General features: G+C 42.7%; 1 protein-coding gene across 4 annotated transcripts in view; it reads right to left on the reverse strand.

The window, feature by feature from the left end:
- The window catches only part of AGXT2 (alanine--glyoxylate aminotransferase 2), a 41,081-nt gene extending 15,200 nt beyond the window's left edge, over window positions 1-25,881 (reverse strand). For 2 of the 4 annotated variants that reach the window (XM_070476564.1, XM_070476563.1), the window contains exons 1-9: window positions 25,705-25,880; window positions 19,117-19,205; window positions 17,939-18,123; window positions 14,603-14,726; window positions 12,755-12,849; window positions 8,914-9,007; window positions 8,151-8,244; window positions 3,556-3,656; window positions 2,895-2,987 (exon numbers count right to left, since the gene is read on the reverse strand). In XM_070476564.1, the coding sequence (XP_070332665.1) occupies window positions 2,895-2,987; window positions 3,556-3,656; window positions 8,151-8,244; window positions 8,914-9,007; window positions 12,755-12,849; window positions 14,603-14,726; window positions 17,939-18,123; window positions 19,117-19,205; window positions 25,705-25,792 (963 nt within the window). In that variant the 5' untranslated portion in view covers window positions 25,793-25,880. Of the gene's footprint in view, window positions 1-2,894; window positions 2,988-3,555; window positions 3,657-8,150; window positions 8,245-8,913; window positions 9,008-12,754; window positions 12,850-14,602; window positions 14,727-17,938; window positions 18,124-19,116; window positions 19,206-25,704 lie in introns of all 4 variants that reach the window. The other 2 variants (XM_020891522.2, XM_020891524.2) reach the window with 2 other exon arrangements.
- Between the last annotated feature and the right edge of the window lie 3 nt (window positions 25,882-25,884).

Consider the following 25,884-nt stretch of genomic DNA (forward strand, 5'->3'; position numbering starts at 1 on the left):
GTCTCTTTCCTTCTCTTCTGTCTTCTCCTCCTTAACATCATCATCATCATCATCATCCTTGTATTATGATGGAAAAAGCACTGTGCCTGAGCTTTTGGGCACCAAAAGCCATTTGCTAGCATTGTTTCACAACTCTAGACATGTTTCTTAACTCCTCTGGATCTATGTTAGCTCTGTTGAGTGGAAACATGTAATAGCAATACATCACAGGGTTGTGGTGAGGGCTATATAAATAATGCATGTGAAAAAGGTTGTTGTGATTAGCAATCCTTAATAAAGACCCTCTGTGGGAAGGCTGCGTCTGCCCCATGCTGGATGAAGCAGTAATTACAGCATGCAGATTGGCGCTGGTGTGTCTGTCATTTAGCCCAGAGTGTCCTCTTCCCTGTGGCATCCTTTTCTGAGAATCAGTCATGAGGAGGACTCAGTAAAGCCAGCTAACTCAGGATGGAACTAAATTGACCGCAGTTGTTGTGTTCACTGTTTCCTCTTCCTAGAAGACTTTCCCTGCTTCTGTCTCTGGCTAACTCCTCTTGTTCTTCAAAACATGGTTTCCTCACTATCTGGGCTAGGAAGACTTTCCTACAAGGCACCTAGGCTGCCATCAGAACCTCTCACCTTGGACTATTATCACCAGAATACATGTCTAATAGGGTTTCCCAGGTGGCGCTTGTGGTAAAGAACCCGCCTGCCAACGCAGAAGACACAGACATGGTTTAGATCCCTGGGTTGGGAAGAACCCCTGAAGAAGGAAATGGCAACCCACTCCAGTATTCTTGCCTGGATAATCCCATGGACAGAGGAGCCTGGCAGGCTACAGTCCAGAGAGTTGCAAAGAGTCAGACATGACTGAAGTGTTTAGCACGCATACACCCACATGTCTAATAACAGAGACTGTATCTCATTTTTCTCTTTATCCATAATATCTAGCAGAGTGCCTGATAAAAGTGGACACTAAGTGTTTGTAGAAAGAATAAAAATGTGGCAGAAGTGCCTAACTGAATAAAGGCACACAGATATTCCCATGCCAATTTCTGCCAGAGCCTTTTCTGGTGATTGTTCCTTGATTCCCTTCTGGTTCTCAATCTCTTGGACTCTCTCTCTCTCTCTCTCTCTCTCTCCACATACACACTGCACTTCTGGGATAGAGGTGTAGGCACTTGAAGCTGATTCTGAAATGCTCTTGAAAGAGTAAGGGTCCTTCTTGGACTTTTTAAAAAATTATTTTTCTGCTCTCTCCAAGGTGCTGTTGCAAAGGCAGATTTGGGGGTTACAATTAGATGAGAGTGAGCAACACGGGAGAAGAACTTAGATGTGAGAGTCAGACAGACCTGGGCTCAAACCCTGAGTCTCCTTGTTATGAGTCCCTGAACACAAGCTGATGAACTTGCCCAAAAGAGAGAACGTAAGAAGAGCTCATGGCAAATCCATCCAACTTGCCAGTCTATTTTCAATTTTTTATTTCCTCTAAGTACCATAAATAAATGGTAAAAAAAAAAATCAGGTTGCTTGGACAATACATGAAATTATGTAGGGCCATAAACCATGTGAGTTTATGGTTTATAAACCACCTAGGAAGTACCAGTTCTATAGACTCTTTTAGTTGAACAGAGATGACTCATTCTAAGGTTCATAAACTCAAATGTCGTAGGAGATAAGAAGCATATAGCCATGAGAGAAGCAGGCTAGGTCCACCTCTATGAATTGGAATGGGAACTATGTGTGCGGATGCCTTGCCTAAAAGCAGTCAATTTCAAATTTAGGTGCAGCCCACGCCAGACCAGGAGAGACTAATGGCCCAATATGGCCCCATGCTAAGTCGTTTCAGTCGTGTCTGACTCTTTGCAACCCCGTGGACTGTACCCCCTCCGCCCCCCCAGGTACCTCTGTCCATGGAATTCTCCAGGTAAGAATACTGGAGTGGGTTGCCATGCCCTCCTCCAGGGGATCTTCCCAACCCAGGGACTGAACCTGCATCTTTTATGTCTCCTGCATTGGCAGGCAGCTTCTTTACCGCTAGTGGCACCTTGGGAAGCCCTTATTGTAGATTCCAAATTCCTCATTTTATAGAAGGGAAAGCCACGGTTAGCTAATTAAGAAGGCATGTAAGATCCCTGGGTGCTGCACTGGCTCTGCCCTCAGGATCTTCTTCTGTTCCATCCTTTCCTGCCACCCTTCATCTTTCTACACCATTGAAAGGCAGGTTGCCCCGTGGTTAGTGTGGCCTTTGAGTCTGGGTGTGAGTTCTGGCTCTGTCCCTACTAACTACATGATCTTGACAGGCAAATGAACTATCTTGAACTTCAGTTCGCTTTTTTTTTTCCCAATTCAATTTTTTTTTGGCTGTACCACATGGCCCGTGGAATCTTAGCTCCTTGACCAGGGATCAATGCCTGTAATGGAGGTGGGATCCCCAACTTCTGGACTGCCAGGGGAGTCCCTGGAACTACTTTTCAAATATCTGTGATTATGGCCCTCTTCTTAGAGGCTGGACTTCTTTTTTTTTCTAAGTGTGATTTCCAAACAGATTTTATTATTAAGGTAAGATGAATGCTGCCAGACTGCTGATACTATTTTGGCAAAAGTTAAGATGAAAACTTGGTTGTGAGGTTAAACTAAGTTTAAGCTGAATTCAAATAGGAATTTTAAAAGTATGTTGAAGAATGGCAACGTCCTAGGCCTGTTAACTTATTTGATAGACTTCAGTTGGGACGTTGAAGTTCTAATCTAGTAACGAACTAGTCAGTCAATGAGTCAAAGATTCATTAACTTATACCCTCATCTTGGAATCTGCAAATAGATGCTTTCTGCCTGGACTGCAGAGCAGGATTTAGAGGTTTCTCCCTGCGCGTTTCCTGTCCTGGTTCCATCACACCTGCTCTGTAGCCACTCACTTCATCCGCAATGCATACGCCTCCCCGCTCACGCACCAGCTCGAAGGCGTCCTTTAGAAACCCCTTCGGGTACTGAACAAAGCCATTCACCCCCTGCAAAAGACCAAACCAAGAAGACCTAGAATAACAGCACAGGGCCTTGAAAGTATTAAAAAAAAAAAAAAAAAAAACTGAAGACAGATCATGATCAATATCAGCATTAGTGATACTAGCAATTTTTGAAAGTTTCTAGAAATGTTTCAACTATGGGTGAAAAGAAGAGCCATTCCTCTTAATGCCATGCCTTCTGGGAAATGGTTGCAAATGTAGTCTTTCCTGAGAGTAGAGAAAAATAGATTAAGGGGATTTAGTAAGATTACAGAATGGCTCACCCTGACAGTGTGGGTAATAAGCAAGTGAAAACTGCTGGGGTTTTTTATTTTTACAGATTTACGAATTCAATAGTTTCATCTATCTCTCTGTTCAGTCTGAGAGTACAGAAGATGGATTTTTAAAGGTCAGTTGAAAACCAGGGGCCTTCTTTTTTTCAAGGGGATGAAGAGAATGACATAGAGGGATATAACAGTGATTACTTAAATAATTTGGAAGTCACTAGAATGTATGAGTTAAAATTGATAATTTACAATAGAATTCAATCAATGTTTAAGGTTAACACACTTACTTGAATTGGCTCTGCAAAAAATCCAGCAATTGATTTGGCCACAGAAGTGCTCAGAGTATCTTTGAATTGTTCAATATACTGGTCTTTAGCTTGACAGCAGTCTGCAATAAACAAACAAACAAAACAAAACACAGCATTTGAAGATGTGAGAAAGGCATCCAGAAGAATGGGGGGAAAATGTAGAAAAAAAGAAACCAGGATAGCAAACTGACTAGAGTCCCTCAAGATATAGTAAAGCAGGATATGGGGATATAGGTTTCTGAAAGGGAAACATTGTCAGAACAACTTGGGCTTTGTTCTGAGCAGCAAGACTAGCCTAGCCACAAAGGTGTAAACAAACTACTTCAGTCATTTCCATCTGGGGAAGAAACACCCCAGAGCATCACTGAGTCTGGGATAGATGGCTGTTTCACCTAAGGAAGCCAATTCTCTCGACAGGGTAGATTTAATTCAGATGTAATTGCTCTGTGGATCTGATTTATTTGGAAATAACTGTTTACCTTGTATTGCCACTTAATCTGATGTATCATTTTAAAGCTACAAAGTATCTCAGTCTTTATGGTTAGTAAGTATGTTTATATACTAACTCCAATACTTTGGCCGCCTGATGCAAACAGCCAACTCATTGGAAAGGACCCTGATGCTGGGAAAGATTGAAGGCAGGAGGAAAAGGGGACGACAGAGGATGAGATGGTTGGATGGCATCACCAACTCGATGGACAAGAATTTGAGCAAACTCTGGGAGATGGTAAAGGACAGGGGAGCCTGGCATGCTGCTATCCATGGGGTCATAAAGGGTTGGACACGACTTGGTGACTTAACAACACCACCAACAAATATGTTTATAGAATGATGAGAATTCTAAAGAGGAAAGCACTACAGTCATGTAACTTTCATCCACCGTCTCAGGGGAGAAGAAGCATTCCCCTCTGGAATAGCAAATGTCCCAGAACTAGTGTGTCCACATATGAGAACCTTCAGAATTTTTATCCACACCTTTAATTTGGTGGATAGCGCCACATAATCTCTGAATCTAAACCCATATCCATGAATAGCAGAGGCGAGGCAGAGGGAGATATGAGTGTGATGGGAGTGTCTGGTGAAAGCAGTTACGGAGGCAAGTCACCATCTACCATCACGGTGCTTGCTTAGAGGCATGGACGTGGTCCTGTCTCCTGAAGGCTAGACATAAGGAACAGAAACCTTCAGTTATCACCATCAAAAGTGAAGCATAAATATAATTTATACTTCAGCTCTTAAAGAGCGAGAAAAATATGACCTGGCCCCAAACATACTTTGAGGCTATATGCAATGTTTGAAAAATCTTGCTCAACAGAGTTCCCTCATCTTTGGTGAACTGGAATCGAGGGCTCAGGATTTGAAGAAGGAATTAATGAAAGGTATATCAAAACCAGAAAGTACACTTATTAGCATCATTTATGTTGTTTGATGGGCAGGATATAGTAGACAAATGAATCTGTGCCCCTGGAGATTGAAATTTTCTATTTTTATTCAGAAAGGAAAAGAAAACAACCAAGGATGACCTTAGAGGATGAATTATACATATGTTCAAAGGATGAAATTTGGGAATTTAGCAAGACCATTTGTCACTTGAGAAATCGAAGTGTGGAGCAAAATCAATCCTAATGGCTTAAATTTGGACAAAACAAACCATGAAGAGGATTTTGCTTGAACCTGTGCTGCTGCTGCTGCTAAGTCGCTTCAGTCGTGTCCGACTCTGTGCGGCCCCATAGACAGCAGCCCACCAGGCTCTCCCGTCCCTGGGATTCTCCAGGCAAGAACACTGGAGTGGGTTGCCATTTCCTTCTCCAATGCATGAAAGTGAAAAGTGAATGTCAAGTCACTCAGTTGTGTCTGACTCTTCGAGACCCCATGGACTGCGGCCTACCAGGCTCCTCCATCCATGGGCTTTTCCAGGGAACCTGTGCTAGACATTTCATAAATTTTTCCTCCACTGTGTACAAGTTCAGCAATGTGAGTCATCAGTTGTCACTGGGTTTTTCCTTCATTGGCTCATCGCTGTACCTCCAGGTCAGGCCAAATCTGGAGAGAGACCTGGTGTAGTGGTGTCATCATGACAACATCAAGCAGGTGGATAGGGACTGCTCTCCTGGATGTTATCCAGGAAATGGCATAAAGAGGGAACTGTTTTCATTTTATCTGGTGGGATAGAAAGAGTTCGGCTTCCCAGGTGGCACTAGCAGTAAAGAATCTGCCTCCCAGTGCAGGAGACATAAGACATGCAGGACCATCCCTGGGTGGGGAAGATCCCCTGGAGGAGAGCATGGCAACCCACTCCAGTGTTCTTCCCTGGAGAATCCCATGGACAGAGAAGCCTGGAGGGCTACAGTCCATGGGGTCAAAAAGAGTTGGACACGACTGAAGTGACTTAGCATGCATGCACACAAAGAGTTAAGCGAGAGTGAGGAGCCAAGAAAGAACAATTTTTAAGGGAAAGGGAGCTTGTGTTGCAAAAGGAGAAAGAGAAATGATGTGATCAGTATGAGGTTAGGAACATTGTGTGGGCAGTGGGTTGAGATGTGCTTTTCATCGAAAGGTATATCTGACATTCTGGGACTTGAATGAACAGTTGGAAAGAAAACATCCTGAGGAGGCGGTGGAGGAGAGAATGAACTCTACCACACACATATTGGATTCTTGCCCAGGCCTATGAGGGGAGTGGTGACATCCTGCTGAGGTGAAAAAAAATGCCCCCTGTCAAACCTGGGACCTTTATGTGTTCAGTGAGTGAACTCTAAGAGGACCTAAGAACTGGAAACTTCTCTACTCCAAGTAATTTATATGTTGGGATGTATTTACAAAAATATATAAATATGCCTTTTTATAGCAAAGACCCAATGCTTCTCAAGCCTAATAGCACTAGAGGAGGCTGATGTCACTTCTTGTATGAAGATAGGGTATTAGTCTTGTCTCTTGAAGATATGAGTGAAGAAAACAGCTGACTTCAGATGTGCTGAAGACCACAGTTCCGAGAGGCAGAAATGTCTGTCTGTCACTATCACTTAGCCTCCCAAGACCACTAGAGAGATGACCCTGGGGTCCTCGTATTTTCAAGTTGGCCTGACAGAGACGAGAAGGCAGAAAAGAGGGAGGAGGCAGAGGATGAAGAGAGAGGGACACTGAGCCAGGAGGGAAGCAAAGGACTATGTCTGCTGCCTCCAAGGCTCTGCGCTGATGCACTTGCAGTTGGATGGACATCTGTGAGGTTCATCCAACTGATTTTAGTCTTTGATGCCACATGGCGGTGAGGTGCAGGCATAGTAGCCCTTGGCATTGCTACTGTCTGCCTGTCTCTACAAAAGCCCTCTTTCTGGGACCTTCTTGGTGCTCCGGTGGTTAAGACTCCATGCTGCCAATGCAGGGGCTGTGGGTTTGATCCCTGGTCAGGGAACTAAGATCCCACATGCTGTGTGGTACAGCCCAAAGATTTTTTAAAAAGGATCCCCATTAAAAAAAAAAATTCTAAAAGTTCTCTTCCTTGGTTTCATGGAGGCCTGGAATAAGGGGCCAAGGGAGCAGATATTGCTGTCTACATTTCACAGATGAGAAACAGGAGCTTCATCTTTCAGAAGGAGAGTTTGAGTGAAGTTTAAAACTTCCTCACAGTTTTATGTTCTGTGACTATAACATCTTGTTCTAAAGTTCACGCTTTCAGCCTCCCACCTCCAACACGATCCCATCTGAATTTTAAGGTGACGGTGAATTTTCTTACTTTCAAAGCTGATTTTTAAGGCTTCCATTTACCTTCTTCTTCTCAGCCCGGTGACTCACACTGTTTCATTAAAGATCTCTCGGCAGGAGAACTTTGTGCTTTCCTCCAGGGCTATTTGGAAGCAGCCACCCAAATAGGTCGCCTGTGACCTGAGCAGCAGGGCACAGGTCCTGCCCTGTGATGACAAGCATGGCGTGGAGCTTGCTGACAAATCAAGAACTCAGGCTGCTTCCAAGCCTCCTCTCCCTCATGTGAGGAAGAGGTAAAGAATGTAAATAACAATGCAGTTGATGAAGAACAGCTTTCCTGGTAAGGATGTCTTTACAGTTTCTGAGGACATGTCAGCAGCCTTCAGGAACCGCCTTCTGTTTTGACAAATACTCTCCTTGGCTGGTATTCTGAGTCGCTGGGGAACTTCTTGACTGGAGTTTCGAAATTTCTAAAAGTGTTCTTTCCCCTTCCTCCGTTGGGAATTGGTGACCTCCATTGGGAACTGGTGAATAATCCCCCCAACCTTGTTTTCCTATGAAATTGGTAGCAGAACCATTGCTAGGAGGGCTGAGAGGGCGCCTCTAATGAAGCACTGGGTGACAGTGTGTTTCTGGCTTAGGTCTGATAAGAGTGAGACGCTGAGATGTGTTTCCTAACGGGGGATGGATGCTCTGATGCTCTGAAGGTATTGCGGTCATTGGCTATAAGGAGCGTTGGCTCACTGAGGAGTGACTTCCTAGTTGTATCTGCCTTGAATTTTCCCTTTCCCACTTTTTCCAATTTGCCTTTCTCCTCATTCCTTCCCCCTCCGGACCCTCCCCCACATGCCTCTCTCCCCACTCAGCTGGACCTGGTGCACAGCTGCATTTCCTAATTGTTTGCACTGGAGAATCTCGGCAGTGGCTTCCTCCCCAAGGGCCACGGAAAACGTCTGGGCACATTGTCTGCAAATGACAAAAGAGGGGGTTTGGCAAGGCATGAACACAAGACAGTCAATTTGGGGCAACATATGGTACCAATCAAGGCAAGAGGACTTCTTAACTTTATACCAAGATTCCTTCCTTACTCTTCTCCCACTTAGGACAAAAACTTGATATTCTGCTTTGAAGAGATAATTTTTTTCTTGGAAATCAGTTATGAGGGCACTCTACAAAGGAAACTGATTTTTGTGTCTGCCTGGAAACAATTGGCTCAAGAGTCTGGTGGGTAAGGGCAACTGAAAAAATGAGAATAATGAGGTATCTGATTCTGATGCTGAAAAGGTGGGTACAGTGGATGAGAACAGAAGGTGAGAAGGATGAGTATATGGAAATTATATGCATTCAAGGCTCTGGGAACTTATTACAGTGCATTTATTTGTAATTGGCTAGATTTTACTTAAAAACAAAACAAAATGTAAAAACATCTCTAATGTTAAGTATTACTCAGACTCTGAAGGTCCTTCTAAGAAATGTCTCCTTTAAATGATCTTTCATTTGGTTAAGCCAAATTGAGGCCTTGATTAATCACAGGCTTCCTATTAGTTTTTAGTCCTAATGACTGGAAAAATCTGATCAATGATTCCATACACCTAGGAGTCTTTAGAGAAACATGGCAAAAATCTCAAAACTTACTGGTTGGCAGCCCATCCCATGAGGGAGGTCCATCTTATAGATGCCTACATTGGTCAAGCCAAGTGCATAAGGACTGCATCCATGGTAGGCACCTCTGCAGACAGAAAAAGAGTGGGAGGACTGGGTTAAGTGTGCTTTCATTTGATCACTGGCTTGTGGAACACTGGGTGGCACAAAAAACAAAATCCATGAAAGCTATGGAGAGGAAAAAGAACACCATTGACCTACAACCTCAATGATCTCAAAGAAATCATCTAAACCTGTGTCAAATGAATTTACCTCTTTATTTTTTCTACTAGCATCACAGATTTGAATTGTGAAAGGAATTTTGGAGGCCATTTGGCTGAGAGCTCTGATCTTAGACCTGGCCTACTCCATTCCTGTAAGCAATGAGATTCGTCTTTTACCAACATACCAGAAATTATATATTCAACGAGTCTGCAAAGTAGTCTCTTTGAGAATCTGAGTATCTGTTCCTGTGAGGTGGCTGTCACTTGACATTTCTGGGGACTTGTCTTCAAGTGCCCCATAAGCCATCCTAGTCAGCATAGGAGAAACACGGGCTTTATTTCTGGAAACTGAAACAGTCATATTTATTACAAATTATCCTAATCTCTCGGTTTCAAATAAGTTTGGACAACTTCCCAAATCAAAATCACCCTTCAAAAAGGATTTAGGACCATTGAGACTATTCGAAGGAATGGTTGTATATCCTGAAAGTGGAAACACAAACATGTATTGAACCCTAGTAGGACCAAGACTGCTCTGAATAGATCATTATTTATCTGGACATACATATTCTAGATGGTCAAGCTGGTTTTAGAAAAGGCAGAGGAACCAGAGATCAAATTGCCAACATCCTCTGGATCATCAAAAAAGCAAGAGAGTTCCAGAAAAACATCTATTTCTGCTTTATTGATTATGCCAAAGCCTTTGACTGTGTGGATCACAATAAACTGTGGAAAATTCTAAAAAAGATGGGAATACCAGACCACCTGACCTGCCTCTTGAGAAACGTATATGCAGATCAGGAAGCAACAGTTAGAACTGGACATGGGACAACAGACTGGTTCCAAATAGGAAAAGCAGTACATCAATGCTGTATATTGTTACCCTGCTTATTTAACTTATATGCAGTGTACATCATGAGAAATGCTGGGCTGGAGGAAGCACAAGCTGGAATCAACATTGCTGGGAGAAATATCAATAACCTCAGATATGCAGATGATACCACCCTTATGGCAGAAAGTGAAGAAGAACTAAAGAGCCTCTTGATGAAAGTGAAAGAAGAGACGGAAAAAGTTGGCTTAAAGCTCAACATTCAGAAAACTAAGATCATGGCATCCAGTCACATCACTTCATGGCAAATAGATGGAGAAACAGTGGAAACACTGGCTGACTTTATTTTTTGGGGCTCCAGAATCACTGCAGATGGTGACTGCAGCCATGAAATTAAAAGACGCTTACTCCTTGGAAGGAAAGTTATGACCAACCTAGACAGCATATTAAAAAGCAGGCACATTACTTTGCCAACAAAGGTCCATCTAGTCAAGGCTATGGTTTTTCCAGTGGTCATGTATGGATGTGAGAGTTGGACTATAAATAAAGAAAGTTGAGTGCAGAAGAATTGATGCTTTTGAACTGTGGTGTTGGAGAAGACTCTTGAGAGTCCCTTGGACTGCAAGGAGATCCAACCAGTCCATCCTAAAGGAGATCAGTCCTGGGTGTTCACTGGAAGGACTGATGTTGAAGTTGAAACTCCAATACTTTGGCCACCTGATGTGAAGAGCTGACACATTTGAAAAAGACCCTGATGCTGGGAAAGATTGAGAGCAGGAGAAGGGGATGACAGAGGATGAGATGCTTGGATGGCATCACTGACTCAACGGACATGAGTTTGGGTAGGCTCCAGGAGCTGGTAATGGACAGGGAGGCCTGGCGTGCTGAAGTTCATGGGGTCGCAAAGAGTTGGACACAGCTGAGCGACTGAACTGAACAGAGCTGAACATATTCTAGAATGTTTATTTAGGTATAAAAAAATCACAATTCTTTACCACTGTATTTCTTTGATAGCAAATGTTCATGCCTGTAGTCCCTGCATGCACGTTTTATCTGGAATGTGTAATATTAGATGCCCCTTGGTAATCAAATCTTCTAGAAATCAAATCTTCTCTTGGATTTAGACAGAAGTCATGGCCACAATAGTGGGAGAATGGGACTATTTCTTCACTCCACCCACTTTTACTATGTCATGCCTATCTTTTACATAAACATTATTATGAGTCTGTGTAAACATCCTATGTAAAATTATCCAATGGAGGCAAATGCAAACAAAATTGTTAGTTTTTTAATATCATTTTTAATACAAAGAAAGCCACCAAATGTTTCTAATTAATGTTGGGACTTCTCTGGTGGCTCAGTGGTAAAGAATCAGCCTGCCAATGCAGGAGACATGGGTTTAATCCCTAATCCAGGAAGATCCCATATGCTGCGGAGCAACAAAGTTTGTGTGCCTCAACTGTGGAGCCTGTGCTCTAGAGCCCAGGAGCCGCAACTATCAAGAGCCGAGCTTTTCAGCAAAAGAAGCCACTGCATTGAGAAGCCCACATACCACAACTAGAGAGTAGCCCCTGTTAACAACAACTAGGGAAAAGCCTGCACGGCAGCAAAGACGCAGCACCACCAAAGAAATAATTATAATTAACAGATTAAATTATTGATTCTAAAAAGTCATCCAAAGGAGCAGAAAGATACAGCGTTAGCTAGGGTACTGAAGAACTGATGCTTTTGAACTGTGGTGCTCGAGAAGACTCTTGAGAGTCCCTTGAACTGCAAGGAGATCCAACCAGTCCATCCTAAAGGAGATCAGTCCTGGATATTCATTGGAAGGACTGATGTTGAAGCTGAAACTCCAATACTTTGGCCACCTGATGGGAAGATCTGACTCACTGGAAAAGACCTGGATGCTGGGAAAGATTGAAGGCAGGAAAAGCCTAGCATGCTGCAGTCTATGGGGTTGCAAAGAGTCAGACACAACTGAGCAACTGAATTGAACTGAACTCTGAATTTAGAAAAAAAGGTGAAAATTTGTATAACTGGCACTGTGAAATAAGTATATGGCTTCTTATCATAAGCAGAGATGAAAGTGAGTCCAGTGTCACATGGCAAAGCTTCTGGGGGTGCAGACCAGTCTTTCACTATCTGGCATAGGGTGCAGTCAATACCATATGTCTTTTTACTTTTAATCTAGGTTTTTTTCTAATTTGTATTTTGTATTGGAACATACGGGGTGGTGATAGTAGTAAAGAGCACACCTGCCAATGCAAGAGACATAAGAGACATGAGTCCAATCCCTCTGGGTCAGGAAGATCCCCGAGAGGAAGGCATGGCAGCCCACTCCAGTATTCTTGCCTGGGACATCCCATGGACAGAGGAGCCTGGTGGGCTACAGTCCATTGGATTGCAAAAAGCCAGACACAGCAGAAGTGACTTAGCACACAGCACATAGTTGATTAACAATGTTGTGTTACTTTCTATATCATATCTTCAAAGTTAAAAAGCTGTCTTGTAGCCTTCTTTTTAATTCCATACAGAATCTATGACATAACTAGGCTTCCAAACTCTTTATTAGTTACCTCAGTCAGGGACCCCTACTTGGATCAGGCCAATTTTTATGGTGCTATCCAGTCATAAAATTCATTTTATGGATCTTACCCTAAAACCTGAAATTAGAAAAACACCCCTGTGTAAGTCTCTCTCCTGCTCTAGGCTATATTTTAGAGATTAACATTTAATATTGGGGTGAGTTGGTGTTAAAATGAATATTCCAAGATGTGATTACCTGAAAGAAATGATGTCTGTGCTGTTTGAGTGTGCTCTGGCCATCAGCACGGCTAGGTCATTGGCTTCTGAACCACTGTTCACTAAGAAAATGACCTGGAGGAAAAAAATACATGTGGTCATGAGATACAGATTATTCAATTCATTTGAAATTGTGAAAGAGTGTATCCCAGCCTCTGATTATTAAGAAGAGCTCCCTTCATACCAGTCAGTTCAGTCACTCAGTCGTGTCCAACTCTTTGTGACCCCATGGGGTCCCATCATTTAATTATTGATTCTAAAGCTGTTCATTGAGCAGCTGCTGAGCATTAGAGATACAACAATGGCTAAGGGATTGTCCAAATTGTGAAACATTTCAGGCTTCCATTAGAATTACTTGATGCTCTTCGAAGTGCTAAGATGGAGAGGCTTGCTGAGATGTACAGTGGTTAGCAGCCAAGGGAATCTGAGAACTTGGTCTCTTGGCTCTTGAAACTGAATCATCCTGCTTGACTCTGAAGTCTTGGCCCAGAGGCCTCCAGAGGGGCCAGAGGATATCCCGGCCTGTCTGTTCAGTGTTTGTGAATGTTAAAAAAAAAAGTGAGCAAACAAAAAGTGCAGCTCATCCCGATTGAAGGAAAGGGGAGCCCTGAAGGGCACTGGATCCTTCCTAACCCGATTTTAGGTTTTAGAGTAGGATCCATCAAATGAACTTTAAGGCTAGATAGCACCACCTATGAAGAAGGCAATGGCAACCTACTCCAGTATTTTTGCCTGGAGACTCCCCAGGACGGCAGAGCCTGGTGGGCTGCCCTCTACGGGGTCACACAGAATCAGACACAACTGAAGCGACTTGGCGGCAGCAGCACCATCTAAGGGGCTTTTTGGGTGGTGCAGTTGGTAAAGAATCTGCCTGCCAACGCAGGAGATGGAAGAGACACAGTTCGATCCCTGGGTTGGGAAGATCCCCTGGAGTAGGAAATGGCAACCCATTCCAATATTCTTGCCTGGAAAATTCCTTGGACAGAGGAGCCTGGTGGGCTGCAGTCCATGAGGTCGCAAAAAGTCAGACACAACTGAGCACGCACAAGCACACAACACCGTCCAAATTCACTGGATCCAATGTTGGGGTTCCTGACTGAGGTAACCAAGAGTTTGGAGTCCTGCCCTGAACTTAGGTTACAGCTATTTCAGATTTCTTCATCTCTTGTAGATCGTATAGGAAATAGGGTACTTAGATAATATGGTAAAATAATACTCATAGCTGACACCAGGTACAGTGCACTGTTTTATGTAGATATTAACTCACTGAATCCCGAAATGCAAATTTTGGCCAACATTTTAACTTCTCAATCCAGTTAAAAAAATTCAATCTTCAGATGCAGAAAAATATCCCATTTAGCAAAAATATCAAAGTGCATCTCAGACCAAATGAATTTAATGGTATATTAATTTTCTAAAAAAAATGGCTTCACTCTTTGTTAAAGAAGAAATGCCAGTGACTTGGCAGAGGGACTGTGGAGCCAAGAGATGAAAACTTCCTGAGTAACACAGAGGACAATGTCAGGAAGGCTGGGGCACCCCTTAAGTGATGTCTGCAAAAATATGGTAAGGAGAATGGTCAAGGAGAGGCAGCCACTTGGAGCTGATGAAGTGACTGTCAGCTGGTTTTAGCAGCAATTCAGCGATTTCTTTCTTCTCCTTGAGTGCTCAGGCATGGCTACTAGTGCATTCACTTTAATGTTCAGTTAATGTTCACTCACTTTAAATGTTCAGTGCACAGACCAGGTTCCCCGCCCACACTCTCATTTCCCCGTCTGGCTTCCCTGGGATCAGCAGATCCTGTCCCTTTGAGTTATGAGCATCAGACCTTCAGAGGCTCAGGAAGAAGTGCTGAAAGCTTCTCTGCATACTCGTGGATCAGAGGGTGGAAGAAGACGGAACTTGTATGCCACAGGCGGCCCAGCTGCCTTTGCGCAGCTGCGTTTACTTTCCTGGATAAACAGAAGAGCAGAGTTATCCACACTGCCACTGGCATGTCCCTCCCCACACAACACTGACCATCGAATTCACACCTATGGGTATTTATCAAAGAGCTTCAGGAGGCAGATTTCATCCAAACACAAGAAGAGCTTCTTTAGCTGCCAGAGGTATCTGGTAATGGAATGTATTGCCTCAAAAGGTAATGAATTCCTGACCAAGAGAAGTGTTCAAAAGCAGACTAAATGATTGACTGCTGAGGATTTTAAAAGATAAATTCCTAGAGAAGAAGGAATTTTGAAGTTATAATCTCTTCTAACTATATTTTCTTATTAACTACGCTTTAAAGAGTTTGGAAAATAGAGAAGACTACATGTAAGTCTGGGTGTCTTTCCATTTTATTCTAAGGAATTATAGCTCAATCAAACACATGTTTATAAGATCAACAACTTTTCCTTTAAAGAAGATTCCAAGATTTGGGTCTTAGTAGTGGTTGGTGTTGATGAACATTCCGTTATCACATTTTGTGAAGGATCCAGTCTCAGGTTGAGGGATAGTAGGAACTAAAAGTATATAAATATGTGAGCCCTGACTTGGAATGCCTTGAAAAGATAGGCCAAGGTGTTTGAACTTGATCCAAAGAAGAGAAACTGCTGAAGTCTGTTATCAATAATTGATACACACACAAAAAAAAAAAATCAGTTCAGGGATTAAACAATTTTGAGGAATACCAGATCAAATTCTTTACTGCAGGACTTATCGGTACCTTTAATAGGCTAATGTGCCCTGTGTCTCCCCAGGAGGGAGATGGAGTTTAAAGTGTTTCCCAACCTTATTTTCTAATAGAACCATTTAACAATGAACCTCTCCTGTGATCAGTGTCCCACAGAACTCACTTCAGAAAATTGTGGATTACTAATAAACTCTTAAGTGGAAGAGACACTTGACAAAAGCATTATTTAGCAGAATAAATCTGAGAGTCACATGAAGGTAGGAGGGAAGACTGGAACTGGTGAGGCCAGTTACGTGGAAGGCATGGTAGCCTTCCATGTGTGGGGGGAGCAGAACCAGGGCACTGGGAATTCCTGAGAGGGGCCTGTAGGGAAAGGCATTTCAGTGGAGGGAAACTAGATCTTGGTATCAGGTTGGTTATATAGAGTGAAAGGCAGAAAAGAGTCCAAGATGATTTTGGTATTCTTGCCTTTGATACTGGGGGAAACCCCAGGGTTGGTTGAGAAACACAACCAGTCTTAACTACCCAGCTCCTAGCAAGGACTTACCCAGAGGAGGTGGCTCATATGTGCTCCTTGAATAAATGAATATGTGACTAGAAACAGTTTTGTGGGAAGCACAGTGGATTTAGTCTTGGTAATGTCGATTTTCAACTGATGGTGGAGTATCACGGGCAGGGGGTATCCTGGAGGTTGAGGGCATCTTACTGCCCACGTTGGGTGTCTTAGACATGTTATCATAGCTTGGTGAGGAGCTGAGGCTGAACAGTTGGGTGAGGCTGCTGAAATGTAGCAACTAAGTGGGAAGAGGTGGGGAGATGGGGTGAGACCAACTCTATGGGGTAAATAACAAGAGAAGGGAGTATAGAGAGAAGAGGGGAGGGCTCAGGAAAGAGCCTGAAACACCCAGAGTCAGGAGATCAGAGGGACGAGGTGAATGGGCAGGGGGCAACCAGGAGAAGCATCAAGGTCTTGAGAGCCAGTGGGAGGAGTTCATTCACAGACACCATGTTGCATGTAATTGGGAGGATTCAATGTGACTGTTTAAAATGTTCTCTACTTCATTTGTTCTTTACTTCTTTCATGCATGTTTACGTTTTAAACTGTATCCGAAATTTATTTTTCACACTCCTCAGAACGTGGTATGAGACTGTGTGTATGTCCCATGTTGCTTCAGTCATGTCTGACTCTTTGCGACTCTATGGACCACAGCCCACCAGGCTCCTCCATCCATGGGATTCTGCAGGCAAGAAGACTGGAGTGGGTTGTCATTTCCTTCTTCAGGGGATCTTTCTGACCCAGGGATCGAACCTGCGTCTGTTTCATTTCCTGCATTGGCAGACGGGTTCTTTACCACTAGCACCACCTGGGAAGCCCTTCGTTTGGGACTAGTTCCTCCTGAAGATGCAGCAGCTGAGGGAGGAACAGGTGAGGGCTGGACCTGGGAGTATAACTCCCTCCTCATGGCCTGACAGGTGCTCATGGAAAAGACCTTTCACCCTCTCTTGCACAGAAGGGCCCACACCTTGTTTAGACTTGCTGCTTTATTTTTGCCCTATGTACTATGAGTTTTATTGATCAGATTATTAAAGGCAAGCCAGAATAAATCTTAAAATGAGATGGCTGCACTCAAACAAAAAGTCCCACAGAGGGACCTGCCCAGGGCATCCGCGTGTAGGCTGATGATCAAAATCACAGAAAATCTCAAGATTAACGCAGTCATCCATTTCTGGTGTAAATTTTCAGCTCTGGTTACATCGTCTTCTTATCATCCTTTCTTTCCTCCTCCATTGCATAAAGTTGATAAAGAAGAGCTGGATTAGAAGTGATTTCTCATCTCTCATCATCTCTTATCCCCCCCACACCTGCCCTGTGTACTCTGAGAATACGGGGAATTGCCTTCTTCTCTGCCTTCTCCTCTTCTGCCCTCCTTCTCTGGGCTTCCTTGGTGGCTCAGTGGTAAAGAATTTGCCTGTGATGCAGGAGACCCAGGTTCAATCCCTGGGTTGGGAAGATCTCTTGCAGAAGGGAATGGCTACCCACTCCAGTATTCTTGCCTGGAGAATTCGATGGACAGAGAAACCTGGCGGGCTATAGTCCAAGCGGTTGTACAGAGTCCGACACGACTGAGTGACTCACACTTTTACTTTCACTGCCCTTTCCTCAGTGCATGCCCTCTCTTTGAAAAGCTGTAGCTACTATTGAGGAGAAACACACACATAGCCATACCCCAATCACATGGTACACATCCTGTTGCATGTACCATGAGGATGACAAAATCTTGCATTGTTAAGAAAAGGCAAAGCATGGTGCAAAGATTTTTTGTTGTTGTTGTTTTGTTAGCTAGAAAATAGGAAGGAGCACATTAGCCACAAACTGCCATGCCTAAAGAGAGAGAGCTTTTCATCAAGGTTCTGAGTCACTCACATGATCGTCAGCCTGTTTCCCATATATTCTCTCGGAGTGAAAAATCCAGAAATTTTAAGGATACTCACGGGTGGCAGTGACCAACACTGACAGTGACAATCCCAGAAAAGAAATCCAGGTATCTGTTTCCCTCATGATCAAAGAGCCACTCCATGTGTCCCTGGTGGAGCAACAGGGGCTCCGGGAAATAGGCTGTGAGCACAGGAGAGAGATGTTGCTTATGGATCTCCAGGACTCGGCTATAGGCCAGGGACTGTAAGGAGACAAGAGTTAAGTGCTTAGCATCTTCCTTATTCCCACATTGCTTACAGATCAACAGCAGGTCCACACAGCACCTGGTCTCCCCACCAACCTCGCTTACCAGGGCGGTTATTTGCCCAGGGACCTCCTTGCAAGACACACCCAGAGCCTTCCTCTCAAGTGGAGGAAATTATTCATGTGACCCTTTGATCCTTTTCTACATCAAACATGAAGAAGGAGGCTGGAATTTTCTACCTCTCCATAGAAAGCCTTGGCTTTTAGTTGATTTTAGCTGTGAAAAAAGAGACTGAAATAAAAGTCTGAAGTATCATGTTTTTTTCTCTAATTATTTTTTTTTTTTTTGAGAATAGAAAAATGGAGTGCTTGTAGTGTTCAGGACTTTAATTATAAAGCTTCCGCCCTATCGTTCTCTTCTCCGTGACTTTATCAATTCTACAGTTTCTAACTTATGAATGTCATGTAGAATGAAGGGGGGGTTGGAGAGAGAGAGAAAAAAAGTGAGAGAGAAAGAGAGGAAAGGAGAGAGAACGAGTGCAATATTTATTGAGTGACTGCAAAATGAGAACTTGACACTTCCGGGGGCGGACTCAGGAAGGTCAGAGCAGGCATTGACAGATGAGGTGGAATGAAATGTGTGCCATCACTCGTGTGGTCTATGTATTTCTTCATGTGTGTACACGTATACCTGTATCCCTGGGATACCTGTGTGGTCACGCACAGTCGCTTCCTTACACTCTCTGTCTCCCTCTGCTTTGTCTCCCATGTCTGCCCCCACCCCGCCTCTCTCTCTCTCACACACACTTCATACAATACCGCTGAGGGAGTAAGAGAGTTCGGAGGCTCCCACTGACTTGAAGGCTGTGATATCTGAGATGGCTCAGTGGCAGGCAGGGCCGTCTTGTGGGTCTTTCTTGAGGAAACAGTTACCTTAGCCCTCCCTAGAAGAACCCCCTCACCGGAGTTCTCCTAAAACCTCGGTGCTTACCTGGTATCTTTCGGGTGTGAAGTCACATGGCGGCATGCTGGGCTTTGTGTGAAGACCGCGCCTGGTCACAGATGTCCAGAAAGCACCAGCTGAAAGCGGAATGGTTAGTGTCCTCAACTAAGCATCACACAGGCCTGTTCGTAAAAATGACCCATCGTCACCCAAGTCAAAGTCCTGAGGGCAATTTTATTTCTTAGTTTTGAGAAAGTCATTTAAATTTTAGTTTGGGTTTCAAACTGAGGTATCTTTTTTCTTTTTTTATTTTAACAGCTCAGAAAGACTTTATTACAAGGCAGCCAGGCAAAGAGAATTGAGGACCAGTCTCAGAACTGCCTCCCCAAAGGTGAAGGGATTGGGGTACTTATGGGAAAGCAGGGTGATCTTAGATGTGGGGGAAGGTAACTGGAGGTAGGGAAAGAGGTGAGGTGATGGGCGTTCTGCTTGGGTGCATCTCAGTTACAAATGCCTACATGTAATTGATTTACTTCATTGTCCAGCAGAAATTAATGCAACACTGTAAAGTAATTATATTCCAATAAAATAAATAAATAGCAAAAGAAAACAAAAAAACCCCAAAGTGGAGGTGCTGAGCATGATCAGAGGATGGAGTTTTCTGGCCTCCAATGTCACCAGGCCAGTGTCCAGACACCTGAACAGGCCACAGACTGAGGTATCTTAATAATTAATTTTTTCTTTTTTTGGCCATGCATTGAGGTTTGCAGGATCTCTTATTTCCCTGACCAGGAATTGACCCCAGGCCCTTAGCAGTGAAAAGGCAGAGTTCTAACCACTGCCTAGCCAGGGAATTCCCAATAATGAATTTTCTTAAACAACAAGGTCCTACTGTATAGTACAAGGAACTGTATTTAATATCCTATGATAAATCATAGTGGGAAAGAATATGAAAAAGAATGCATATGTATGTATGTATAACTGAATCACTTGCTGTATAGCAGAAATGAACACAAGATTGTAAATCAACTATACCTCAATAAAACTAAAAATAAAAAATAATGAATTTTCTGGAGAAAAAAAGAGTTCCTCTTGAATCTGAGGGAAGGATGGAAGTTACTGGGAAAAGTCATAGTTTCTCCCGCCTTGGTCCCTCACTAACTTGGGAGGCTCCTCCCTCTGCCGCCATGCTGTAAGGACGTCAATTCTCTGTTCAGCTCAAACTTCCCTCAGGGCCCGGGGGTTGCTGGATGGAGTACATCCTTTTTGTTAATGGAGGTGCTTTCTAAGCTGCCTGGTCCCTGAATCCCAGGGCCAATCCCAGTTTCTGGTACTGCGTTGGCTCTCAATAAACAAGGAATGAATGGCTGTTGACTGTTGTTGGGGAGGACGAAAAAGGGGCCATGGACTAATAATATGTACATGCAAGGAGACCTAGAAGACAAAACCTTCTTGTAAAACACAACTCAGAGTCCATGAAAACACAAGACCAGGACAAACACAAGATAAACTGGAGCCAGAGGAATCATTAAATATTTGGAGTGAGAAGGAAGCTTAGGTTTTTTTGTTTGTTTTTTGCTTTTGGTCAAGATGCTCATTTTATAGGTGTAGAAGCCAACTTATAAAGTGGTGAATTAATTTAAGATCACCAAGCCAGTTAACTACAGAGGAAGAACAAAACTTTGTGTTTCTGACTCCCAGCCTGGTACCATTTTGCTCATTCACTGGCCACCTCCACCCTCCTCTTCCATCACAGATTTTGATCCCTCTCTATAGCAGGGGATGGAATAATAGAATCAGAGAACACTGAAGCTGAAAGAGATGTCTAGAAACTTAAGTATTCTTGGAAAAGAATGCTGCTAATTTTGAGGTTCAAGGTCAGTACAGAGGTAATTTTATAGATGGGGAGAGCTTGGCAAATGATTTCTCTTGTTCAGCATGAAACTTTGAAACCATGGATGTAATGTTGGAGTTTTGTGTGGCTATGGAGTCACCATCTTGAGGAACAGAATGAACAATTGTGCTTTTAAATGAGCTGGAAAGTAATGACTCTGAATATGTTTTCTTTCTTTCATGAAAGAGTTCATTCACTTTTCTGCTCTAAATAATCATGAATGTCATTAATTTGCTCTTACTTTATGGCTTTGGCTATCCATACATAGAAATGACCCAAAAATAAAACTAAGTTTTCTGAGAATTTCACCCTTTGAAAAGCTTTTCATTGTGTCTCTCTACATTAGTTACTCTTCTGAGATGGGGAAAAAAAATTCTGAGTGTTTCTAAGAATTCAAATTCTCTTCCCTGCAGTCTCATTTTCCTACCTGTAAAATTGAAGTTACCCATTGAGGAAACTGAAAGGTCTCTTGACTCCAAAGTTAGAGTAAATTATGAAAGTGGTCTGGAGAGGAAATAAGGAGAGTTGGAAAAATTTGATAAAGAAAAACTCGAATTTTAAGTGGTCAAGGTAGGTATATTCAATTTGTTTATTCACCAAATTCATAGCAATATGATGGTGAAATGAGGGCTCAAAATGAAATTCATAAAATTCTGCTCTCAGAAAGGAAGAGGAAAGGAAGAAAGATTAGTTATCAAGTAGGAAAAATAATGTCAACAGTAAAATAAGTCTACTCACATTTATATGTGGAATCCAAAAAATAAAACAAGTGAATAACCATATTAGTAACAAAAAAGAAACCAACTCACAGATATAGAGAACAAACCAATGGTTACCAGTGGTGAGAAGGATGGGGGGAGGGGCAAGACATGGGTAAGAAATTAAAAGGTATAACTACTATGTATAAAATAACGCGTAAGAATATATTGTATAGCACAGGGCATATAGCTGATATGTTATAATTATTTAAATAGAATATAGTTTATAAAAATATTGAATCATTATTTGTATACATGAAACTAATCTGATTGTACTTTAACGAAAAAGAAAGAAATGTAGATAACATCTTAAAACAGCTGAAAATCTCTCTCACTAAACAACCCAAACTCAACAAAAATAGAAAATACAATAATTGATGGACAAAAAGAAGCAAAATGCTTCAGTTTTCATTATTTACTAGAAAAAAACCTAAATACATTGTTAATTGCCTGCATTCTCTATTCAAAATAACCTGTGTTTTGAGGATGCCATAGATTTGAAGTTTAACAAAATTTCTCTGAGACTCCTGGAAATTGTGTGTGTACACATGGGGATTTCCAGGTGAAAATTCTAGGGGAAATTCTCTTTGTAATGATAAAAAGTTTTCTAATATTCTCAACCAGGTTTCAACACAGAGTGGAAATTTATCAAGAGCTTGTGACTCTTTCAAATGAAAAAAAGGTTATAAAACATTTGAAAATATACAGTGCGCATACTTGGTAGAACATTAAAGAAATTTATTAAAGTGCTAATGATACCTTATTTCTGCATAGCATATTAAGACACTTTAAAAAAAGTTGTCGAGAGGGGGAACGGATTGGGAGATTGGGATTGACATATACACACTCTTATGTATAAAGCAGAAAACTAATGAGAACCTACTGTATGGTGCAGGGAATTGTACTCGGTGCTCTGTGGTGACCTAAATGTGAATGAAATCCAAAAAAGAGGGGATATATGTACATGTATCATTGATCCACTTTGCTGTACAGCAGAAACTAACATGATATTGTAAAGCAACTATACTCCAATAAAAAAACATAAACCAAAATAAATATATTTAATTAAAAGTTCAAAACCAAACCAAAACAAAAAAAACTTGTCACTTTGGGTGTCTCATTTGATACTTGGCATAGCCAATGGGTTCAGAAAGGAAGATATTATCACTCACCTTAGAGCTGAGGACATGATTAAAAGTGAGGTGTTTGCAGTTTTGAGCCACCCCTCACCATCCTGTTGATTCTTACAAACACCTCCCACCTTCCCTCCATATCCTTCCAATAAATGTTCTTTTGCTTAAAGTGAACCAGGGCCAGTTGACTTTGTTCACTAGCAAGAGCTCTGCCTGGTTCTGAGGCTGGTGACTCTTGTCCTTCCTTTTGGCACTTCTGGGAGTAAGCCTAGTCTGAGCCTCTCCTAGCCTTCTGTTGGGCTTAGATCAGTCTACAGATGGCAGAGAGGATGGTCTGGTGGTGCAGGTGGAACACCTACTTTTAGGCTTATTTGAATGTTTTTCTTAGGAAAGGCTTTGCAGGAGGCTTGGGAAGTTTCTCAGCTGGAAATGGGTGTTATTTGCAATTAATTTGCTCTTTTATGCACCCCTCCTTGTGGGAGAGAAGGCAGATAGTAGCAAATGGTATGTTTGAGTGTATACCCACCTGCCTGAACATGTTATACATTCAATAATCTTTTGTGTGTGTATGTGTGTGCTCAGTTGTGTTGGACTCTTTGTGACCCCATGGATTGTAGCTCACCAGGCTTCTCTGTTCATGGGATTCTCCAGGCAAGAATGCTGGAGTGGGTTGCCATTTCCTCCTCCAGGGGATCTTCCCGATCCAGGGATTGAACCTGAGTCTCCTGCATCTCCTGCACTGGCAAGTGAATTCTTTACCATGAGTGCCAATTTAGCTAATTAGTGAAAAAAGAAGGCACAGCTAAGATATTTTCTATATTCTTTCATCAAAAAAACAAATTGCTTCTGTAACTTTGTGGATATAGTTAGCCTAATGTGATTGTGCCTGTCAAACAGAGGCAGGGCTGAATATTGTGTGCACACATATATCACACAATATACATGTAGGTGTTACATAAGGATTGTGACACTTCTTTTTTTTGCATATCTGGCAATACTTACACCAGGTGATCTTCCTACCTAACATGGACCCTGTCTCGCCCTCCCCCCATTTTATTTTTCTATCCCCTCACCATAATTTATAGCCCATATCTCTACTGGATATTTTAAAAATATATTTATGCATTTTTCTGTTTATCCTCAGTCTCCCCCATTGAGACACATAAGGGCTAAGGTTTTGTTTTGCTCACTGTGGCTTGGTTTAAGCACAGAGACATGGTAAGTGCTCAATTACTTATTGACTAAATGTCTATTTGTAGAACCCAGCAGGTCCATAAGAAGGGTGTGTTCAATGAGTGTGTGCTTGGATGAACAAACAAGCAGGCAGGTATTTGAGACTAGTAGGTAAGAAAGTGGAAGTCAAGCACCAAACTTTTTTGAAAAGCCAGGTAGAGTAGGACACCCATGTCTACGAGTTGTGGGTTTTTGTAAGATGACTTCTCCCCCGCAGTGCCCTTGGGGGAAGAGTCCCCGGTGAGTTGATCAAGATCTCTAGGCACCGAGCCTCACCTGGTCCCACCCCCAGCCCAGCTCCACAACCCTCAGGGCTGGAGTAGGAAAGCGGAAGGGCCAGCAGAGACACTATGTTCTCTTGCTTTGTCAACAACCGGCACTTTTAGGATAGCGTCCTCTTTACCGAGCATGAGACTCTAGGCATAATTCTAGCTCCTTCTCAGAAAATGTTGGAGTTAAATAATATTCTGGCAAAAGACCGATGACTGAGGGAAAAGAGAAATCCAAACAGGACTGGAAGAAGAGTGGTTTAGAAAGGGCTTGGTGGAATCACTCTGACTTTGGAGTCAGACAGGCCTGGCTTTGAATCTCAAGTTGTCATGTCTACATTTCTGCCTTTGATCAAATTTTTAAATGATCCTTTATCCTTCTGTCTCATCTGTGAAATGGGATAATAGTACTCCCTAAGAAGCTTGGTTGAAGATGAGAGCACAAGATATATATTAAATTTCAAAGAATCACGGCTGTTGAGGGGGAAGAAAGCAGATGGAAGAGGAAGGCAGGAGAGAGGAAAAGGAAAGATGTGCAGAAAATGAAGATAAAATTGATCATCATGGGGCAATGGAAAAGGGTCCCCTTTGTTCAGGGCCTGTGGGGCATGGGGTCTTGCTATGTCTCATCAAAGAGATATATGATGCCTGCTTATGCTCATGTTTCATCAGGGAGATTAGTGAGAAGGTAGTGGGCTCCCATGAAACAAGATATATGTGAAAATCAGGAACACATAGGAAATATATATATATATATAAATATATATATATATATATATATATATATATAAACATGAAGCTGCCACCAGACCTGGCCACCCTAGGTCTGTTCCTGCTGGAGAAAAAGGAGAGTCTGCTTAGAAGAAGAGGCTCAAAGTCTAATCCTGGCTCAGGTGGCTTTGGGTAAATGACTGCACTTATCTGAGGTTCAGTTTCCTTGTTAGTAATTGAGGTCGGGGGTACCACCTCCTAGGGGCATGGCAGAAATTTGTGAGGATGCTTTATGTCTTTAAAGTAGCTATCCTCAAGCATCTGTATACTAGAGTTAACACTTCATTATTTGAATTGCTTTCTTTTATTTCTTCTTTATGTTTCTGCAGATATTTTTAGTTTGAAATTGTGTCTAGTCTGATTTTATTACCCATGAATTTCATTTTGGGATGAAAGTTTGCATTACAAAATATTGGACATGAGAAGGGGGCACGGGGTCTGACAAGGTGATGTCTAGCCCACAGGCCTTAGATGATCGGTCTGGAATTCCAGGATTCCAGGCAACAAGCTCCAGAACTCAGCCCTTCCCCTCTCACTGACCTCTTCCAGTGACCCACATCCCCCTGGTTTCCACTCACCACTCAGGGAAGAGCACGTCTTGGGGGTCCAGCGAGATAAGGTCTTCAGGTGCAAAGCTTTCAGCAAATGTCTCCAGGCTCGAGTCATCTCTCCCAGTCAGGAAGCAAGTCCCCACAGAAGCAGGTCGGAGCAAGGACTCCACGGTGCACTGACCAGCTGGACTTTGAGATCTGGAAGGA

The sequence above is a fragment of the Odocoileus virginianus genome, chromosome 14 (genome assembly GCF_023699985.2).
Source record: "Odocoileus virginianus isolate 20LAN1187 ecotype Illinois chromosome 14, Ovbor_1.2, whole genome shotgun sequence".
NCBI lineage: Eukaryota > Metazoa > Chordata > Mammalia > Artiodactyla > Cervidae > Odocoileus > Odocoileus virginianus.